General features: G+C 42.2%; 1 protein-coding gene across 3 annotated transcripts in view; it reads right to left on the reverse strand.

The window, feature by feature from the left end:
- canx (calnexin) overlaps positions 1-18,433 on the reverse strand; it is a 77,803-nt gene that overhangs the window by 27,012 nt on the left and 32,358 nt on the right. For all 3 annotated transcript variants that reach the window (XM_062973875.1, XM_008104850.3, XM_008104851.3), the window contains 2 exons: positions 13,791-13,982; positions 10,721-10,794 (listed from right to left, as the gene is read on the reverse strand). In XM_062973875.1, coding sequence (XP_062829945.1) covers positions 10,721-10,794; positions 13,791-13,979 — 263 coding nt within the window. In that variant the 5' untranslated portion in view covers positions 13,980-13,982. The remainder of the gene's footprint in view (positions 1-10,720; positions 10,795-13,790; positions 13,983-18,433) is intronic.

Genomic DNA, 18,433 nt, shown 5'->3' on the forward strand with positions numbered 1-18,433 from the left:
CAATCCATATAGGGCTTTTAAAGGTCATAACCAGTACTTCAAATTGTGTCCAGAAACACACTGGCAGCCAGAGGAGCTGTTGCAAAAGGAGAGTTGTGCACTTCCTGCAGCCAGTTCCAATTAAGTTTGGCTGCAACTCTTTGCACCAACTCTTTGCCTTCAAAGGCAGCCTCACATGCAGTGTGTTAAAGTAATCCAAGCGGGATGTAACTAAACCATGTACCACTAGTGCCAGATCAGATGTCTCAATGAACCAGTTTTAGATTTGCAAAAGCACTCTTAGCCGTGGCAAAAACCTGGGCCTCCAGGTTCAACCTAAGAGTCTGGGAAAACCCTCAAACTGTGACCCTGTGTCTTCAGGGGGAGTGTAACCCCACCCAGCACAGGCTGGGGGAGGCCATCCAGAGTTTTGGGTGTGGTGGTCAGTCTGCCTTCTGACTGACCAGAAGATCCTATCTTGATTAAGTTTCAATTTGTTTGTCATTATCCAGCTACTGCAAGAATGTTAACAGGCATTATTACCAACAAATATCCGTTTAGGACCAGAACAGCTTCCTTGGCTCCCTCAGGCTGCTCTAACTGAAAAAATATTCATCAACACTGGACAAGAAAGTCAAGGTTACATCCACTGAAACTGTATCAAAGTTTAGAAACCATTTCTCTATTTAAAAATTTGAGAATCAGGAACATTAGACTGGTCATACTGGGGTGTTATTATCAAGCTGTACTTTTCCCATTCCCATTGTAAATTAGGCCACTGTTTTGTCTTAGGTATGGTGACTGCATTGTCCTTCAGGTGGGGGGCAACTTCAGTAGTCTCTTAAACCTGGCTATGGATCAGAGATCACAGTCTGAAGAGATGCAACTCCTCTGCAACCATCCCTGTGATTTGACTTTTTTTTCTTGTCTTATTTCATCTACCCACAATTGCAGTTTTTTGCAATGTGGCACCTAGTAATTTAAAGTATATTTTATTTTAGACTTTTTATTATCTTTTATGAGCCGCCTTGAAGCTTAAATACTACGAGGATTGAATGAAAAGTAATGACTCCACCTTCGTAACTCCTCAGCAGATGGCAGTACTGGTATGCGGCAGGTAATGGCTTGTCCAGTAGATTCTCCTCTACAATTCCATTTAGCGAGAAGCCTTAGCATTGAACGGTTGTGTTGTTAAAGTGCGAAGTACAGAACCCTGCGCAGACAGTCGGTCAATGCAACTTAAGCAACGTCCAGTCATTGAAATCTTGACAGCAGAAGGTGTCACCCCAAAGGAGATTCATCAGAAAATGCAAGCTGTTTATGGTGATTGTGTTGATATGAGTGCTGTGCATCGTTGGGCGAGTACATTTAAAGATGTTAAGGTGGGAACATCTGACTTGGGTGACAAACAAAGAGTTTGATGTCCTGTGGGTACACCATTACAACCCGGAGACGAAGCATTAGTCTATGGAATATCGACACAAAGACTCGCCCCAGAAAAAGAAATTCAAGACACAGCCCTCAGCTGGAAAAATCATGGCAACAGTGTTCTAGAATGGTGTTATCCATGTTGATTTCCTTGAACATGGAACAACAATAAATTCAGAGCGTTACATCACAACGCTGTGAACTTTGAAACGACGGCTAACAAGGGTCCGAAAGGAAAAGGGAAATGTTTTCTTGCAGCATGACAAGGCCAGACCACACACTTCACATGCCACCACAGCAGAACTTTGGAGACTGGATCTCACCACCGTACAGCATCCTCCATACAGTAAAGATTTAGCACCATCTGACTTCCATCTGTTCCCGATAATGAAAGAAGATCTGTGGGGACATCATTATGCTTTTGATGAAGACGTTGAGAGAACTGCGAGATGCTGGTTGTGCCGTCGCGCCTGGGGCTGTACTCTTAGTGAAAGAGGCATGGACGTGACATCTTTCCCCAGGGGATTGCTTCTTGCCCTCCTTTAGGGAAACTGGAACTCCCAAGGACCAAAACACTGTAGTTAACTCAAAAACTGGGTTTATTCTTCACAAAGGGGGTAAAAGAAAATATACATTACAGTCTTTGATTGTTTAAGTCCATGAAGCTTGTCCAGATCCCTCTTTCTCTGGCTGTGAATGCCGGAGCAAACTCAGCCTCAGTCCAATGACCTATATCTGAAGACAAGAGTCTTCCTCTGTTGCCAAAGGACTGATGTGAAGGCGCTTGAGACTCCTCAACGTTGTTCAGGTTGGCCCTGAACATGAAGTGTGAGTCCCAAGGGTAAGAACCTCAGAATTGGTGCTGAGAGGTAACTTTTGAAGGGCTTTCAGAGCCAAGCCTCTCTTTCACGTCCATCCGATAGAGTGGAATGAAAAGGAGGAAACACAGTCCTACTCCAGGAAGAGGTGGAGCCAAACAGTTTTGCTGAGTGAGCAATGTAACAGGTACAAACAACATTGATTGACAGATATAAATAACCAATCCAACTACATTTACAGGGTAAGGGCAAAATCAGGCATGATACAGCAATTCAAATCTTGAAACTTATAGTTTGACATATAAATGGCGCCACTCGCGCCGTCACACTCCCGGCCTAGATTTCCGGACTTTCGGAAATCTAAACAAAATGGAGTTAAATACCTTTAACTCTAATAACTTTAAGACTGTATGTCTTCTGAAAATAACACAACCATGTCGCTGATAGGCCTGTCAAACAAAGAAACCTTTTCGTTAGAGACGACCTTAACCTGGGCCTTGCGCACTCTATTGTCAGGACTAGGATATAATTTTGACACAATACCCTTAGCCCATTGGTGTCTAGGAGCATCTTTTTGTTTAAGTAACACCAAATCCCCAACCTTTATGTTGGCACTTTCACGTTGCCAGATCTTTCTTTTCTGTAATAAACTCAAGTATTCTGACTTCCAACGTTTCCAAAATTGGTTAGCCAGAGATTGGACACGTTTCCATTGGGCTCTATATGACCCTTCTGCAACAGGCAACATGATATCGTTCCAACCCGGAACCTTATGAGTCAAAATCAAAGCAGGAGTTAACAACTGGGGATTGTCTGGGTCGCTGGTAAGCGGGGCCAGTGGTCTGTTATTGATAATGGCTGAGATTTCAGCCATGAATGTGACAAGCATTTCGTGTGTAAGATACTTGTGTTCTGTTAGGATGGAGCTGAGTATCCTTCTGCAGATACCTATCATTCTTTCCCAAGCACCGCCCATGTGAGACGCGTGAGGGACATTGAACATCCAAACTATTTGCTCTTGATTTGAAAATTCGCGGATGGCTTCATCCTTCTCAAATAGGGTCAGACAATCGAGCTCTTTAGTAGCTCCTATGAAATTGGTCCCATGGTCAGACCTGATGGTCTTAACGGGGCCTCTGATTGCTATGAACCTTTTAAGGGCATTGAGGAAGGAAGATGAATCCATACCTTCAATTACCTCTATATGTACTGCTCTAATCACCAGGCATGTGAAAAGTACTGCCCATCTTTTGGAGTTGGCGCTGCCACCCCTAGTTTTCCTTACAGTGACCTCCCAAGGGCCAAATACATCAATGCCGATGTGTGAGAATGGGGGGTCAGTGGCTGTCCTATCTGGTGGTAAATCCGCCATAAGTTGACTTTGACAATCACGCCTAAGATGTCTACATTTGACACAATTATAAATCACTTTACCAACAAGTTTACGAGCATTAACAATCCAAAACCCATTGTTTCTTAGGGCAGACTCAGTAAATGTTCTTCCTTGGTGTTTAACCTTTGCGTGGAAATGCTGTGTCAACAGCAGAGCTATGTGGCTATGGTGTGGCAAAATAACAGGATTTTTAACACAGGATCTAATCTTTGCTCTCTTTAGTCTGCCTCCAACCCTAAGGAGACCCTCATTGTCCAGGAAGGGGTTCAAGTCCTTTAAACAACTATTTTTGGGCAAGGATGCTTTTCTTTCTAGACAAGCTATTTCTTCTGAAAAACACTGTCTTTGAGTGGATCTCAGGATGACTGTTGAGGCTTTTGAAAGATCTTGGGGCTGAATTGCACCACTGTTTTTTGTAGTGATGTAATGTATGAGCCTGGCAATGGCTGCCTGAAGTCTAGTCCATTTTGAAAATCTTTCAAACTTGGCTGGATTTAAACCTTGCCTTGCTAAGTCTTGGCCATTGATGGTAGATTTGCAGGACTGAATTTCTGGCAACTCAGGGTCTTTGAGCACGGAGATGCTTTCTGGAAAGGAAGGATTTTGGAGACATTTGGGTCCAGTGATCCAGGATGACTTGGACAACTTTGCGGCTGATGTTCCTCGGGATGCCATATCTGCCGGATTTTCTGAAGTGGATATATAATGCCACTGCTTGCTGTTAGAGCTCTTCAGGATGGTGTTAATTCTGTTCGAAACATAAACTTTATATCTATTGGTGGTGTTTTGCAGGTAACCTAACACAACCATGCTGTCTGTGTGAAAGAATATCTTTTGAAACAATTGTCCAGTCTCCCTTTTGATGATTTGGCTCAACTGAGTGGCTAAGACGGCGGCGCAGAGTTCTAATCTGGGCACTGTAGTGTCCATAGGTGCTATTTTAGCCTTAGACATCACAAATCCTGAAGAGCAGGTACTGATACTTCTTTGTCGGGCGTATGTGACCGCAGCGATAGCCTTGGTGGATGCATCGCAGAATATGTGTAGTTCCATGATTTCTGAAGGTGAGGAACTGCTTGCTATGTACTGCCTTGACAGTTGTATGTTTTCTATGCCTTGGGCTTGGCAAGTCCAATTTTTCCATTGTGACATGAGATCCTGAGGAAGCTCTTGATCCCAGGTAAGCTTAAGCTGAATTGCCTGTTTGAAAAGCAATTTGGCTGAGATGACTACTGGAGACACTATACCCAGTGGATCGTAAATGCCATTGATGGCAGATAACATAAGTCTTTTGGAGGTGACCTTGGCCAATTTAGGGGCTCTTAAAGTAAAACAGTCTGTAGCTACGTTCCATAACAAACCTAAACTGGCTTGAGCGTTCAAGTCTTGAAACAACTTTGATGCATCCTTTTCCACCAAGTCTTTTGGTGGGAAAGCCTGAAGTATCTCTGGACTATTTGAGTTTATTTTGTGAAGGCGAATGTTGGCCTTGCCCAGCATTTCTTGAATTTCTTTGACTGACTTTGAAGCTTGCTGCGCAGAATCATAGGATACAAGAAGATCATCGACATAAAAGTTCTGGTTGACAATCACTGATGCTGATTGACTAAACAAATGGCCAAATTTGTCTGCAGTCCTTTTTAAACAATAATTGGCAACTGCCGGAGACGGAGTGTTACCAAACACGTGAACCCTCATCTGGTATTCGGTCACATCAGAGAGGGACTCAGGATCTCTAAACCATAAAAACTTCAAGAACCTTCGATGTTCTGGGCAAACTAAGAATGCGTAAAACATTTTATGTATATCGGCTATTACTGCATACTTCTTTTCTCTAAACCTTAAAAGAACTCCAAGCAGGCTGTTAAGCAAGTCGGGACCTTTAAGAAGAACATGGTTTAGAGCTTTACCTTGACATTCCGCACTAGCATCAAAAACAATACGGACTTTGTCAGGTTTCTGAGGATGAGTCACTTTGTGGTACGGCAGGAACCACTGCTCTTCTCCCTCCGCACACGCGCTAGCTGGTTCAGCGTAGTTGCTTCTGAAGAGGTCTTCCACAAACTGGGTGATCTGGGTCTTTACCTTCGGATCCTTTAGCATCCTTCTTCTTAAGGACAGGAGACGATGAAGGGCAACATCTCTGTTGTTGGGTAGAGATGGTCTTTCCGGCTTGAAAGGTAAAGGTGCTATCCAATTACCTTCAGGGTCTTGAGTGACTTGGTTGTTCATCATCTCAAGAAACTTCTGTTCATTTTTAGAGAAGGCTGTTTGCTCATCTCTCTCTGTGACTTCAAAGATGGAAGAGTAATCGGGCATTACTCCCTGGCAGCAAACTGAGATGTGGCTGGCACATCCTTGCATTAGTGAAGGCCTTTTAGTGACAGGCTGGAACATCTTGTTCAGGCAGACTGGGCCTAACACCGTCCATCCTAAAGGCAACTGCTGGGCCATGGGTGATCCCTTAGGACCTTCAATCTGGTTGCTAACACGGAACAGTGTGGGACAATTTGCACCGATAAGCATTACGATGTCTGTTTCTAAGTCCAAAGCTGGAATTAGATCTTGAATACCTTTGAGATGAGCATGGGTTTGTACCACCTCCTTCGTCTCTATCTGTTCTTTGTTCCTGGGAATCAGGCTGCATTCTATAAGGTCGGGAAGATCGTACCTGGCCTTTTGTCCGACAGGTGAGATTTTGAACTTTGTTGCAACTCTGCCATTCATCTTATTCTTTCCAGAACAAGTGGATATGGTGTATTCTATTGTCTCTGTATGAAGGTCGAACATGTCGAAGAACTCTGGGGTTGCAAGAGATGCGTCACTTTGGGCATCCAAGGCGACGTAGACCCTTTTCTTATTCCATGGCTGCTTGTCTGGATACACCTCTGCCAGGCAGATTGGGTGGCAAATCCTGGGCTTGTGGCTATTTTGACAAAGCTTGGTGCAGGCAACCGCAGGAGCCTTGAGGGCTACCTGAGGTTCTGTAGGCTTTTGGTCTTCTTTGGTTTCTTCTTTGGCAGGAGAATTTGACTTTGCTTTGAATTGAAGGGAATCGAAGTTGTGCATTGCAGAGCAATGCTTGATGCTGTTGCAGTGTTGGCATTTAACCTTTTCTTTGCAGTCTTTGGAGAAGTGAATAGTGGCGCCGCAGCATCTAAAGCACACCTTGGCCTTTTGAACTATTTGGAGTCGTTCTTTGTAAGGCTTCTTTGCGAACTCTCTGCATTCAGCTAGGCTGTGTGGCCTTTGATGAATGGGACAGGATATGGTGTTGTTGCTGACTGGTTGAGCAGAAGTTGCAGGAGTTGCGTCTGTCATCTTGACACTCAGGTTCCTTCTAAGATCTTTGCCCTGGGCTTTGTCTTCTTTGGAGGTCTTTTCAGGCTTTAGGTCTTGGTACAAAGCGAGAAGACCTGTTTGAGGGTCATTCCTCTCACGGGCTGCTCTAGTGACGAAATCCACCAAAAAGGTGAAGGGCGGGTATACATTTGCATTCTCCTCTTTGTACTTGAACACCTGTTTCCCCCAAGCTTCTCGAAGAGGAAAAGGAAGTTTGCAGAGAATGGCACTCTGTGACGTGTGCTGGTCCAGACATGCTAAACCTGGCAGCTCTGGATTTCCTTTGGCTGAAGCTAGCTCTAGTAAAAGATCACTAAAGTCCCAAAGCTGTTTGCAATCTTTCATCTTCAGTGATGGGAACCTGTTGAGTCGATCCATGAGGGACGCTTCTATCTCAGTGCTCGCACCGAAGCGCTGGTCCAAGCGAGACCACGCTGTGGACAAAGCTCTTTGGGGGTCTGCTACATGAGCAGCATAAAGTCTTTTTACTTGCTCGGCTGAGCTGGGTCCAAGCCACGCCATAAGAAGGGACAGTTCTTCATCCGCTTCTAGCTTGAAATCTCGAATGGCCCTCATGAAGGTGATTTTCCACAGAAGGTAGTCATCCGGTCGGTCAGTGAATTTCTGGACGCCTTTGTCTCTGATGTCTCTTCTTGGATTTCTCAAGAGGGAACCCAATTGAGACTCCAGTGTGTAAGGGTACATCTGAGGAGTGTGATGTGGCCCGACGAAGTCAATGTTCTTCGGTTGAACACATCTTGTCGCGATGGTAGGCGATGCTGGGTTCAGCAGATTGCTGGCAGGCAGCACCTCTGAAGCCTTCATCTTCAGCGATGGGAGAATTGACTTGGTATGCAGGGATGAATGTGGTGGTTCACTCCCGGCCATGCCCTGCCAATGTGGATGGACATCTGGATGTTGTTGAAAGACGTCATCCTTTCGTTCCCAAGTAGACAGGTGGTATCTCTGAGGCCTAAGTGCAGGGATGGACTCTGACAGAGATGGCACTCTCCCGGCCGTGCTTTACTGTACTTCTGAGGAATGGGCTGGCCTTGAAGTTGCGAACACTGGAACAGGTGAGCGATCTTCAAGGTGGCGAAAGGAGATATGACTCTGCACTACAGGTGATTCCAGTTGCAGATGTGCTGAAACCTTTGCTGTAGGCTCTTGTGTTGGCAGGAAACTAAGGTTTTCTTGGGTTAGTTCCTGTGATAGGGCTTTGGCTAGAACGTTAGCTCTAACTATCTTTTGTGCTGTGTCTCTTTTTACTTGAAGCAGATCTAGATCCCGTTGCAGCTCATCTTGCTTGGCTTCAGCCATTGCAAGCTCTATTTCTCTCTGGGCCCTGGCCTGTGCTAGGTCAGCTTCTTGTTGGGCCCTAGCCTGCGCTAGATCAGCTTCTTGCTGGGCCCTAGCCTGAGCTAGAAGCAGTTTCTGCTTGGCTTTAGCCTGTTGAAGGAGGAGTTCCTCTTCATTGAAGGCAAAGTCTTGCCTAGCCATTTCTGCAGACGCCTCTGCTTCTAAAACCTCTTTTCTAATTTTCAAACGGACAGCCTCTCTGTTGTAGTGGGCTGCTTTGGAAGAAGTACTGATGAATGAGTGTGTGGATTGGGAGGAACTGCTATGCCTAGATGAATGCTTGGATTTAAGGCTAGCATCATTAGATGGAATCTTGAGCAGACTGGATCTAAGGCTTACACATGGGGAGCCTTGAACCCTTTCTTCTGCACCTTTGAATAAGGAACTGGGCTCTGGTTCAAATAGAACTGCGCTGTAGCGCCTCCTCTCTTCTTGTAGGCTACAAGAAATTTCCTTAGCCCTATCTAAAGACTCTGGAGTGTTAATTTTGTTCAGTACATAGATTATTTCTTCTGCAATAGCACTCCCATTATTGAAGGCCTTTAAAAATTCTTGCCTAAGAATTTCCTTTTCCTTTGGGCAAAAGGATGCCTCTATTGCATCAGCTATGGTTGGCAGGTTTTGCCAAGCTCTGTTAAACCTCTGCCTAAGCTCGCCTTCCTGCTGCAAAAGGTAGAGCATTGTTTTCTCTGTGGGGTGCCTTTCTCTGACTGGGCGGGGAGATTTGACCCTTGTTTGCAAAATCTCATTGCTATGACTTGACATTCTGTAATTCAAAAGGAAACTTATCCCAAGTTTCAAACAGTACAAAATGCAATACTATATAACTATACAATTAAAGGCACACAAAAGGGCAATGCAATACTTTAAACAAGACAATTAAAACAGCTGCTTAACTGAGAAGTTAAGCCTGGGCTTTCATAAACTTGCAGCAGGCTCTGAAGAAATGGCAGGAACTGCAGAAGGTTGGAAATTTATTGCTTTGCAAACTGGGTTCTGGAAGAGGCTTGGTTGGTCTGCAAAGGCTGACTTCTGGAGAAATGTATCTACTTTGCAGAAACCTGGATTTTGCTGCAGTTGCAAGAGCTGAATGTAGCGATTTGCTGGCTTGAGAAACAGAAAAGGCGGGAGCTTAGCAAATGTTTCAATTTTGCAAAGGCTAGGCTTCTAGCAAAATGTATCCACTTTGCAGAAGGCTTGAACTTGCTGCAGATGTCTCAATTTGCAAAGGCTTGCTTCAGATGCAAAAAGGGCGGGAAAACTAGCAAAATGTATCCAATTTTGTGAAGGCTGGGCTTCCCTCTGGAGGCAAAGGCAGGCTTCTTTTGACTTCTTTATCTTTAGGAGACTATGGGCTTGGCAAATTTAAGGCCCTTTCACTCCTTCTTTTCCCTTCTTAGCACTTCTGGAAGGCTTCTTTCAGCAGTTCTGGAAAAGAAGGCTCCTCTCTCAGTACTTCTGGAAAAGAAGGCTTCTCTCAGCACTGTGCCGTCGCGCCTGGGGCTGTACTCTTAGTGAAAGAGGCATGGACGTGACATCTTTCCCCAGGGGATTGCTTCTTGCCCTCCTTTAGGGAAACTGGAACTCCCAAGGACCAAAACACTGTAGTTAACTCAAAAACTGGGTTTATTCTTCACAAAGGGGGTAAAAGAAAATATACATTACAGTCTTTGATTGTTTAAGTCCATGAAGCTTGTCCAGATCCCTCTTTCTCTGGCTGTGAATGCCGGAGCAAACTCAGCCTCAGTCCAATGACCTATATCTGAAGACAAGAGTCTTCCTCTGTTGCCAAAGGACTGATGTGAAGGCGCTTGAGACTCCTCAACGTTGTTCAGGTTGGCCCTGAACATGAAGTGTGAGTCCCAAGGGTAAGAACCTCAGAATTGGTGCTGAGAGGTAACTTTTGAAGGGCTTTCAGAGCCAAGCCTCTCTTTCACGTCCATCCGATAGAGTGGAATGAAAAGGAGGAAACACAGTCCTACTCCAGGAAGAGGTGGAGCCAAACAGTTTTGCTGAGTGAGCAATGTAACAGGTACAAACAACATTGATTGACAGATATAAATAACCAATCCAACTACATTTACAGGGTAAGGGCAAAATCAGGCATGATACAGCAATTCAAATCTTGAAACTTATAGTTTGACATATAAATGGCGCCACTCGCGCCGTCACACTGGTTGCGAAAACAGAATGTCGACTTCTTCCGTGACGGCTTCAGAAAACGTGTTCATTGTTTGCACATTCTAAGGATTATTTCTGTGTTTGATTTAATAAAATATTCCCATCCAAACCCAAGTAACTAAGGTGGAGGCATTACTTTTCATTCAACTCTCGTATGTTAAAGATATAAATGCTTTAGATACGCACACACAAGAATTTTCCTATTAAAATTAATACTTACCCTTCTAAAGTTCCTTTATCAAAGTTCTCAGCAAAATAAACTTCTCCTGTTGGGACTGGGGCTGAATAGGTAACCTGATGGGAAACATACATCTTAACTGATAAAAACAATACTTAAAGCTGCTTAACAATGAAACAGAACTGATATTTATACCCTTTTTATGTTTATACTTCACAGTATTTTACTTCCAGTTTACTATGGTAATAGTTACAAATACAGTTGTAAAATCAATACTTCTTTTCAAAAAAACTGTTCAGAAGATAAATCTCTCATGCCATTACAGTGCTCCCTGATGTTTTAAATGTAGCATTTAAATCAACTATGAATGGCATCTGTTTTGCCTCGATGGCCTACTGCAAGAAAAAGTAAACAGAGCTGAATATACATTCCCTTTCAACATACTGTAGCTCCATATGCCTAAACTAAGGTAACATAATCTATTTTCCAAATTTAGAGCCAATACTAAATGGAAATTAAAAATAAACAGTTCCCATACAAAGAAAGAGCTTAACAAAGTGCCCCAAGCTGTAAATATGAAGTGAAGTTATTCTGGACAATGCAAGCAGGGATACAAGTTACAATTTTCTACTTCTTATAAGAGAGAAACTCCTATGTGACCAAAGCAACCAGCAAGATTGCAGATATGACCATCAAGTTCTCAAATAACAGGCAAGTTAAAAATGTCAGAGCTTGGAAATAACAAGTTAATTGACTTGTCAAGTTGTTTATCTGCTAGATTTTTCTACTGATATAATTTATTTAATAAAGTCACATTGGTGGTAAATGTATGCTGGTGGCAAATAAGGTAATTATTTTATAGTATGAGAATTTAATAGAGGTGATGACTTATGCCAGCCACTTTAAGTCAGAAAGGCTGGTGTTTCACACCCACCTACTAACCTGTGAATTATAGGGTTGTGATTGTTTTAAATTTCCCTCTGCTATTTTTTAATTCTGATTTCCACTATACACTTAGTAGAGGTGTGCAATTCGGCCAAAAGACATGCCTTTTCAGGGTCCATTGTCAGCTGAACCCTCATTCTGTTTACCAGGAAGTTACTCGAATGGGGAGGGGTGTTGCCATTTTTATTCGGCAAAGATTCAGCCCATTGGCTACAATGGTAAAGGCTCAATCCACAGCAATTTTAAGGCCTATCTGCATGAAACTTACCTCAGTTTTAGACCTCATTTACAAAGGCAGACCTGCCCAGTTTCAAAACAATTCACTAATCTAGTGATTTTTTAAAGAATTGTTTTAGGTTTTAACCATAACATTTTAAAAAATAAGACAAACCGCAAAAAAGGGTTCTGGGAATTGTAGTCACCAGTTATGTCCATTATCAGGCAATCAGAGCATGGGCACAACCAGGCTTTTTATTGGCTGAGAAACAGAGAGAGATAAAAACTTCAATTCCCATCATGCTCAAGAGACTTTTCAATGCCCACCCTATGCAAATACTGCTGGGAAAGCAAGTTCCCAGCAGGGCCCTCTGTGGAGGAGGAGTCTAGGAAATTTTCCAAAAAGAAATGGACACTGCTGCTGCTGCTGCTGCAGAGGAGGGAGAAGAGAGAAGGGAGAAAACATTCAGCAAAAACCCTGCCTCAGGTATACTGCAGACTTAACTCCTTCCTCTCCAGGAACCAATAAAATCTGGCTCCCTTAATTCGTTTTGCCAGGCTTTGCAGTTCCCTCCTCCCTGTTCTGTTTTTGGAAATTATATAAAACAGACCACCGAATATTACAAATCATTTTCATTTAAATTGATCCGGGCCCGAAGCTAATAATTAGTGCTTGCACAAATGGTTGTGTGTAGACCAGTGCTACTTTGGAAACTACTAGTCCACAACTGTGATGTCTCATGGGCCTTGTAGTCCCGTTCCTAGTGCTATTGTGGCAGACGAGGAGGAAAACATGGGATTTCCACCGGTTCAACTTGAATCGGAGCCTCTCCACCTGAAGGATGTTTGTCCTCAGGAAGTTAACCAAACAAGCCTTGGGCAGAATTCTCCCCCGTTTTCCCGAAAGGACAATTATAATAGAGATAGAGGAGTCAGGGAGGCAAATCGCCGGAGTCTCAGAATCGCTGCCAAACAATTAGCTGATTAGGTCTGCTTCCCTTGGGAAATTCTAAGGAGTCATGCATCTGGACAGAGTTGGGTTTCGCTTCTTGTTCTCCAGGGAAAGTGTTCTGTTGGCGGGAAAACAAGACCCTATATAGGGGTTTTGCCGCAAGGGGAACCTTGCAGAGTCAATTGTTCAGCTTGAGGAGAGATCGTGTGTGGACTTCATACCCCAGTTCCTTGTTTCCCGGATCTAGTTCCAAGCCTTGCCTTGTTTCACGGATCAAGTTTCCAGCCTTGCCTTGTTTCATGGACTTCTCTGGACTCAGTTCTTGTTTCATGTTTGCCTCGTTTCAAGCTTTGATCTAGCCAAGAATCAAGTCTATTTTCCAGCCTTGTTGTCAAGCTACTTTGGACTTTAAAGACCCTGTCATTCCCCACACTATTGCTTGGCAAGGTGTGTGTTTCGGTCAAGTGGATTATAACTTTGGACTCTAATATCTTATATTGGACAATACATTTCTGGACTATATTTGACCTCATCTGAAAGGTCTGCTTCTGAACTATATTCTTAACTTGTTTTTATTGACTTTATATATTTCTTTAATAAAGATATTAGATAGATTCTGGCCTCTGTGTAGGTTATTGGTGCTCTGCAGCCTGGATCCTGACAACAAACTTCTGGGAAAGAAAACTGCAAACTTTGTGCCAGTCTCTGTAAATCCCATGGTCTCATCCAATCTTAAAAGCAAAATAATGAGTCAATAGACAATAACTAAACTAATTAAATAATTTCAGTTATTAGCATTGGTGTAATGCACTATTTCCAAAGTTCTAACACCTAACATTGTCAAATTTTCTAGTGATGTATCTAGCTCTGAAAACCAGAATCAATTATAGTTCAAAAACAACAGACTTAACCTAATCTTCTTAACAGATAAACTTTTACGACAGTTATTGAATTAGATTACCTGCTGAAAATTTATATGTGAATTGTGCTCAAACCAACCTTTGGGAGTGGGGGTGGAGTGCTGACTTCATGTTTCAGCTCCTCTACCTCTTCAACGCCGTCTTCAAGATCATCATCAATATCTATTACATCGTCTTCAATATCATCATGATCATCTGCTTCATGAGCAAGGACAAGAATGTTTCCAACTAGCAGCAATGCTGCACACAGCAACCACCTTTGTTTCATGGTCTAAGAATAAGAATTAGAGAGAAAAGACAAAACAATGGGAAACCTGTCAAATGAAAACAAGGAACATAATTTAACATATACATACATTACCAAAGACTCCAACATGATTTGCATTTATTAACTTAACTGTTTTAAGTACAACAAATGCAGGACGACTTAAACACTCTCAGCCAGATATACTTTTCGAAGCATAATTGATATACAGCTACTCTGTCACATTGTTCAACTTCAAAAGAGATGCATTAGAACTTAAACATGATAAATAATTATCAAAAGATAATACATTCCACATGAATGCATATGAACTGGCAACAAGAGAGTCACATTAATGACTTGATCATACGGAGCTAGATTCGATTTAGCACCAGTCACCCACGGAGCCAGTTCTAGGGATGAAAGACGGTGGAACCAGCGTGCCGCCACCACCCTGGCAATACGTCAGGCTTCTCATGTTAACATTCCTTCAATGGGGGAAGCTGTGCACTCCACAAGGAGCCCAGAGAAGTGAGGCATGTGGCGGCGGCTTCCCGATGCCCGGTGGCAACCCAGAGAGCCACCGGGGAAGGTATGATGAGATGGTAAGATGTATACTGGTGATGTTGCTAAGCTTATTTTGTCAATATTTTATTGAAAGGGTTTTATAATACATGAACAAATCCATTTCTCCCCATACTCCCAAAGCACACTCAAAGCACACACATACTCACATAAAATGGAGAAGCCGTGTGCTTGTAAATAAATTCCGAGCAGTTATTACACTATCAACAACTATATTACACATGTCACTTCATGTTTACATGTAACAACTGGAGTGTGCTCTTGGCATCCACTAGGATTTGATTCCAAGACCCTCTGTGGATACCATGCTTTGTGGATGCTCAGGTCCCACTATATACAATCTATAGGCTTAATATAATCTATAGGCTTATATATAGGCTTAACTTACACATATGATTATCTACCACAGTTACCTGCCACTGAAAGAACAGGCAGATAAAACCTATGCAGTTGTCACAGTTCTCCCTTTCTTTCCAGAAAAGAAGAGCATTCACAACACCTATTTGAAGAAAAGGGCACATTTCCACAATGCAGCCCTCATGACACTTCTGCATTATAAAGGCTGCAACCTCAGCCTTCCTTCTTTCTTCCAAGTTTAGATCACATGGTAGTAATTCTGGAAGATGCAGAACTGCTCCTCTCAAAAGGGCACCACAAAACATCAGTATAACACTAATAGTTCTCATTGTTCTCTAATTGGCAATGTAAGGTGGGAAAAGGAAGATTCAGGCAACTAACAGGAAAAAGTGGAGGATTTCCCCTTTTGAATCTTACGTATTGGTTACATCATTACATGTAGCTCCTGTTATTTTATTTTACAATTATATACAACTAGCTGTGCCTGGCCACGCGTTGCTGTGGCGAAGTATGGTGGTATGGGAAATAAAGTATTGAGGAATTGGTCGTAGTTAAGTTAAGGGTAAAGGTGTGGAGTCCAGATAATCCAGTTAAAGCAGATAATATAAGATTATAAATGGGTTATATAGCTGTGTGGAAGGGCCTTGAGTCTACACTGCCATATAATCCAGTGAAAATCTGATAATCTGTATTTTATAGGCAGTGTGAAAGAGGCCTAAGTGAGGCCTAACTCTGCCTGTCCCCTGGGTGAGTGGGTTGCTAGGAGACCAAGTGGGCGGAGCTTAGCCTTCTAACTGGCAGCAATTGGATAAAACAATTATTCCTCTCCCTCTAATTAGGACTTTATTTTTCTTTTTTTGTTGTTGTATCAACCTAGAGGCGTGGATGATGGCTTGTGTTGTCAATTTTCGAGGTTGTGGGGTGTTCAGTTTTGTTGTTTTGGCGGTCGCCAGGATTCCATCACTGTTTTATATATATAGATGTAATTGCATTAAACTGCATTTTAATACATTAAACAAATTGCATATAGTTCTGCCAGCTCTGTACAACACTAATGCTAAGAGAACAATTCACCTCTTTTATTAGCTTATATAAATACTAAATTCACTATACAAAAATTTCAGCTCTCTGGACTATCTATGATTCTAGAAAATTATTCTTTCAATGAAGCAAAAGTTATCAGATTTATGTTGTAAGAAAGTTAGAATCAAAGTAATACATATTAATGAAGATTACAGAGAAGAAAAGGTATTTCAATTAATTTTTAATTCGGGGGGGGGGGGGGAACAGTTTGATAAAACAGAATTTCAGGGTTGGAGGAATACAGATGACCACCTCTCCATTATATGAACTCTGAGAAAAGACCAGTAAGTTTTTCTTTACACCTAGACATTGATCCGATACACCCACATCAAAAACCATCCATTCTCAAAGATGACCATGTTAAAACTAATTACATTAAAATCTAAAAATATGAAATATTAAAAGCAGTTGCAAAATGAAAGCTAGCTCTATTATTAAATGGAAGCTCATCTCCCTTGAAAGAAAGGTTTTCAACATATAGGCAGTCCCTGAGTTATAAACATCTGACTTACAAACAACTCATAGTTAAGAACTATGAGATAACAGCAAGTGAGAGAAATCTAGTTGCTTTGAGTAATCATCGGGAGAGATAAAGCTGGGTATATATAATCATCATCATCAACCCACAGAAGGGACATTCACTCCTGAAAGAGTTCTCATGGGGGAAAGGGGTATCCACTGAAGCTTTATCCCAAATTCTAGTTTAAACAACAAACCTTTTTTTTTTTCAAAATACAATTACAAGGACAGAAAGTGAGGTGAAATTTTATCAACAGTAGCACAGCAAACAAACACCACAAAAGTGTTAACCCTCCTTCCCTATGCTATCCAAAGCTAATTACGAGGTGAGACAGAGGAAACAGGAAGTACATTGGAAGGGGAGGAACGATGGTTGTCTCCTTCCATCAACACAGATACTGCAGTTTCTGTAGCCATGGGGCTGTGGACTGCAGAACACCTGTGTTTGCAGTGCAGCAGTTTTTTTTTAATGGAGCAGTTTTTTAAAAAAATTATTCCATGGTGACTGTACAATGTCTCTTCAGACAACACTTTAACGTTGAGTGACATGGAACAATACACGTTCTCAACTCTCTACTGCAATGGGTTCATGAGTTTCAGATGACAGGAAATGTGATGAAGAGGAAGCCACCCAGCCTCCCCCTAAGAATACAGACTACCAAAAATGTGGAAGCGGTGAGATGGGCAGGTCTTGCTAGTCCACAACATTCTGTGCAGTGCCACGCAGCAGCTTTGTGGATGTCAAATCGGTCCCTAAAGCACATACGTCAACAAAATTGCAGTTCCATGCAAACAAGATGATTGTTCGGTGGTTGAATGCCACGGATTTTGCACAACACAAAGTGTTATGTTGGGAAATGGTCGCCATTTTGACTGAAGATTATAACACCGTAGTGATGATGAGTGACGAAGCACATTTTCACTTGGATAGTTCAGTGAATAAACACAATTGTAGGTACTGGACAGCAGATAACCCACAAGAACTACATCAACGGCCTCTCCACAGCCCCAAGGTCACAGTATGCCATGGTGTATCACAGGTCAGAATCATTGGTCTGTATTTTGAAGTGGAGGACATCGCAGTGAAAGTGACAGTTGTGTGCTATGTTGCAATGGTAAATGATTTCATCCATCCCACTAAAAGACACAGACTTCCTATGGGAAATATGGTTTCAACAGGATGGTGCAAGAGTGCACACAGCAAGACTACCAATGGTCGTGGTAAAACTCATATTCCCCCAACGCATGATTTCTCGATATGGTGATACTGCATGGCCCCCACGCTCGACCGATTTATTGGTTTGTGATTTCTTCTTATAGGGTATCTGAAAGCCAGGGTGTATATATATTAAAAAACCATGCACAGTAGAGAACTTAAAAGATGACATTTCTCAAGAAATCGTGAATGTGCTAGCGCAAATGTTAGTGAGTGCAATGGATAATTTTCACAGTAGCTCCGAATGCGTGTCTGGAATGACAGACATCTTCTGGATATTATCTTCCACACATAACTGTTAGTATTCCTATTTTTATTTGCATGGGCTTTCCTTTCTTTCTGTATATATACGCATGCTGTATCTTGCAAAGAAATCAAGTTATGCATATGTTTCATCTGTCCTACCCTGTATATATAACTATTTGGTTGGAGTTACACTTTAAAAATGTATCTTTTCCAACCTACAAACAAATTCAACTTAAGAACAAACCTACAGAACTTATTGTGTTTGTGACTTGGGGACTGCCAGTACTTCTTCCAACTGTGCTTGGATAAAAAATTGTGTAGTACACATACACATACATATATAACTTTTCACAATAAGCATGTAAAATTCTATATAATTTGTATTATGCATGTAGAAGATGAGGAATTTTAAAAGTAGCTTGGTTAAAATCCCCCAGCAAGTTTCTGAAATGGAGAGATTTGAACCAAAGAT

Source organism: Anolis carolinensis, chromosome 2 (genome assembly GCF_035594765.1).
Source record: "Anolis carolinensis isolate JA03-04 chromosome 2, rAnoCar3.1.pri, whole genome shotgun sequence".
NCBI lineage: Eukaryota > Metazoa > Chordata > Lepidosauria > Squamata > Dactyloidae > Anolis > Anolis carolinensis.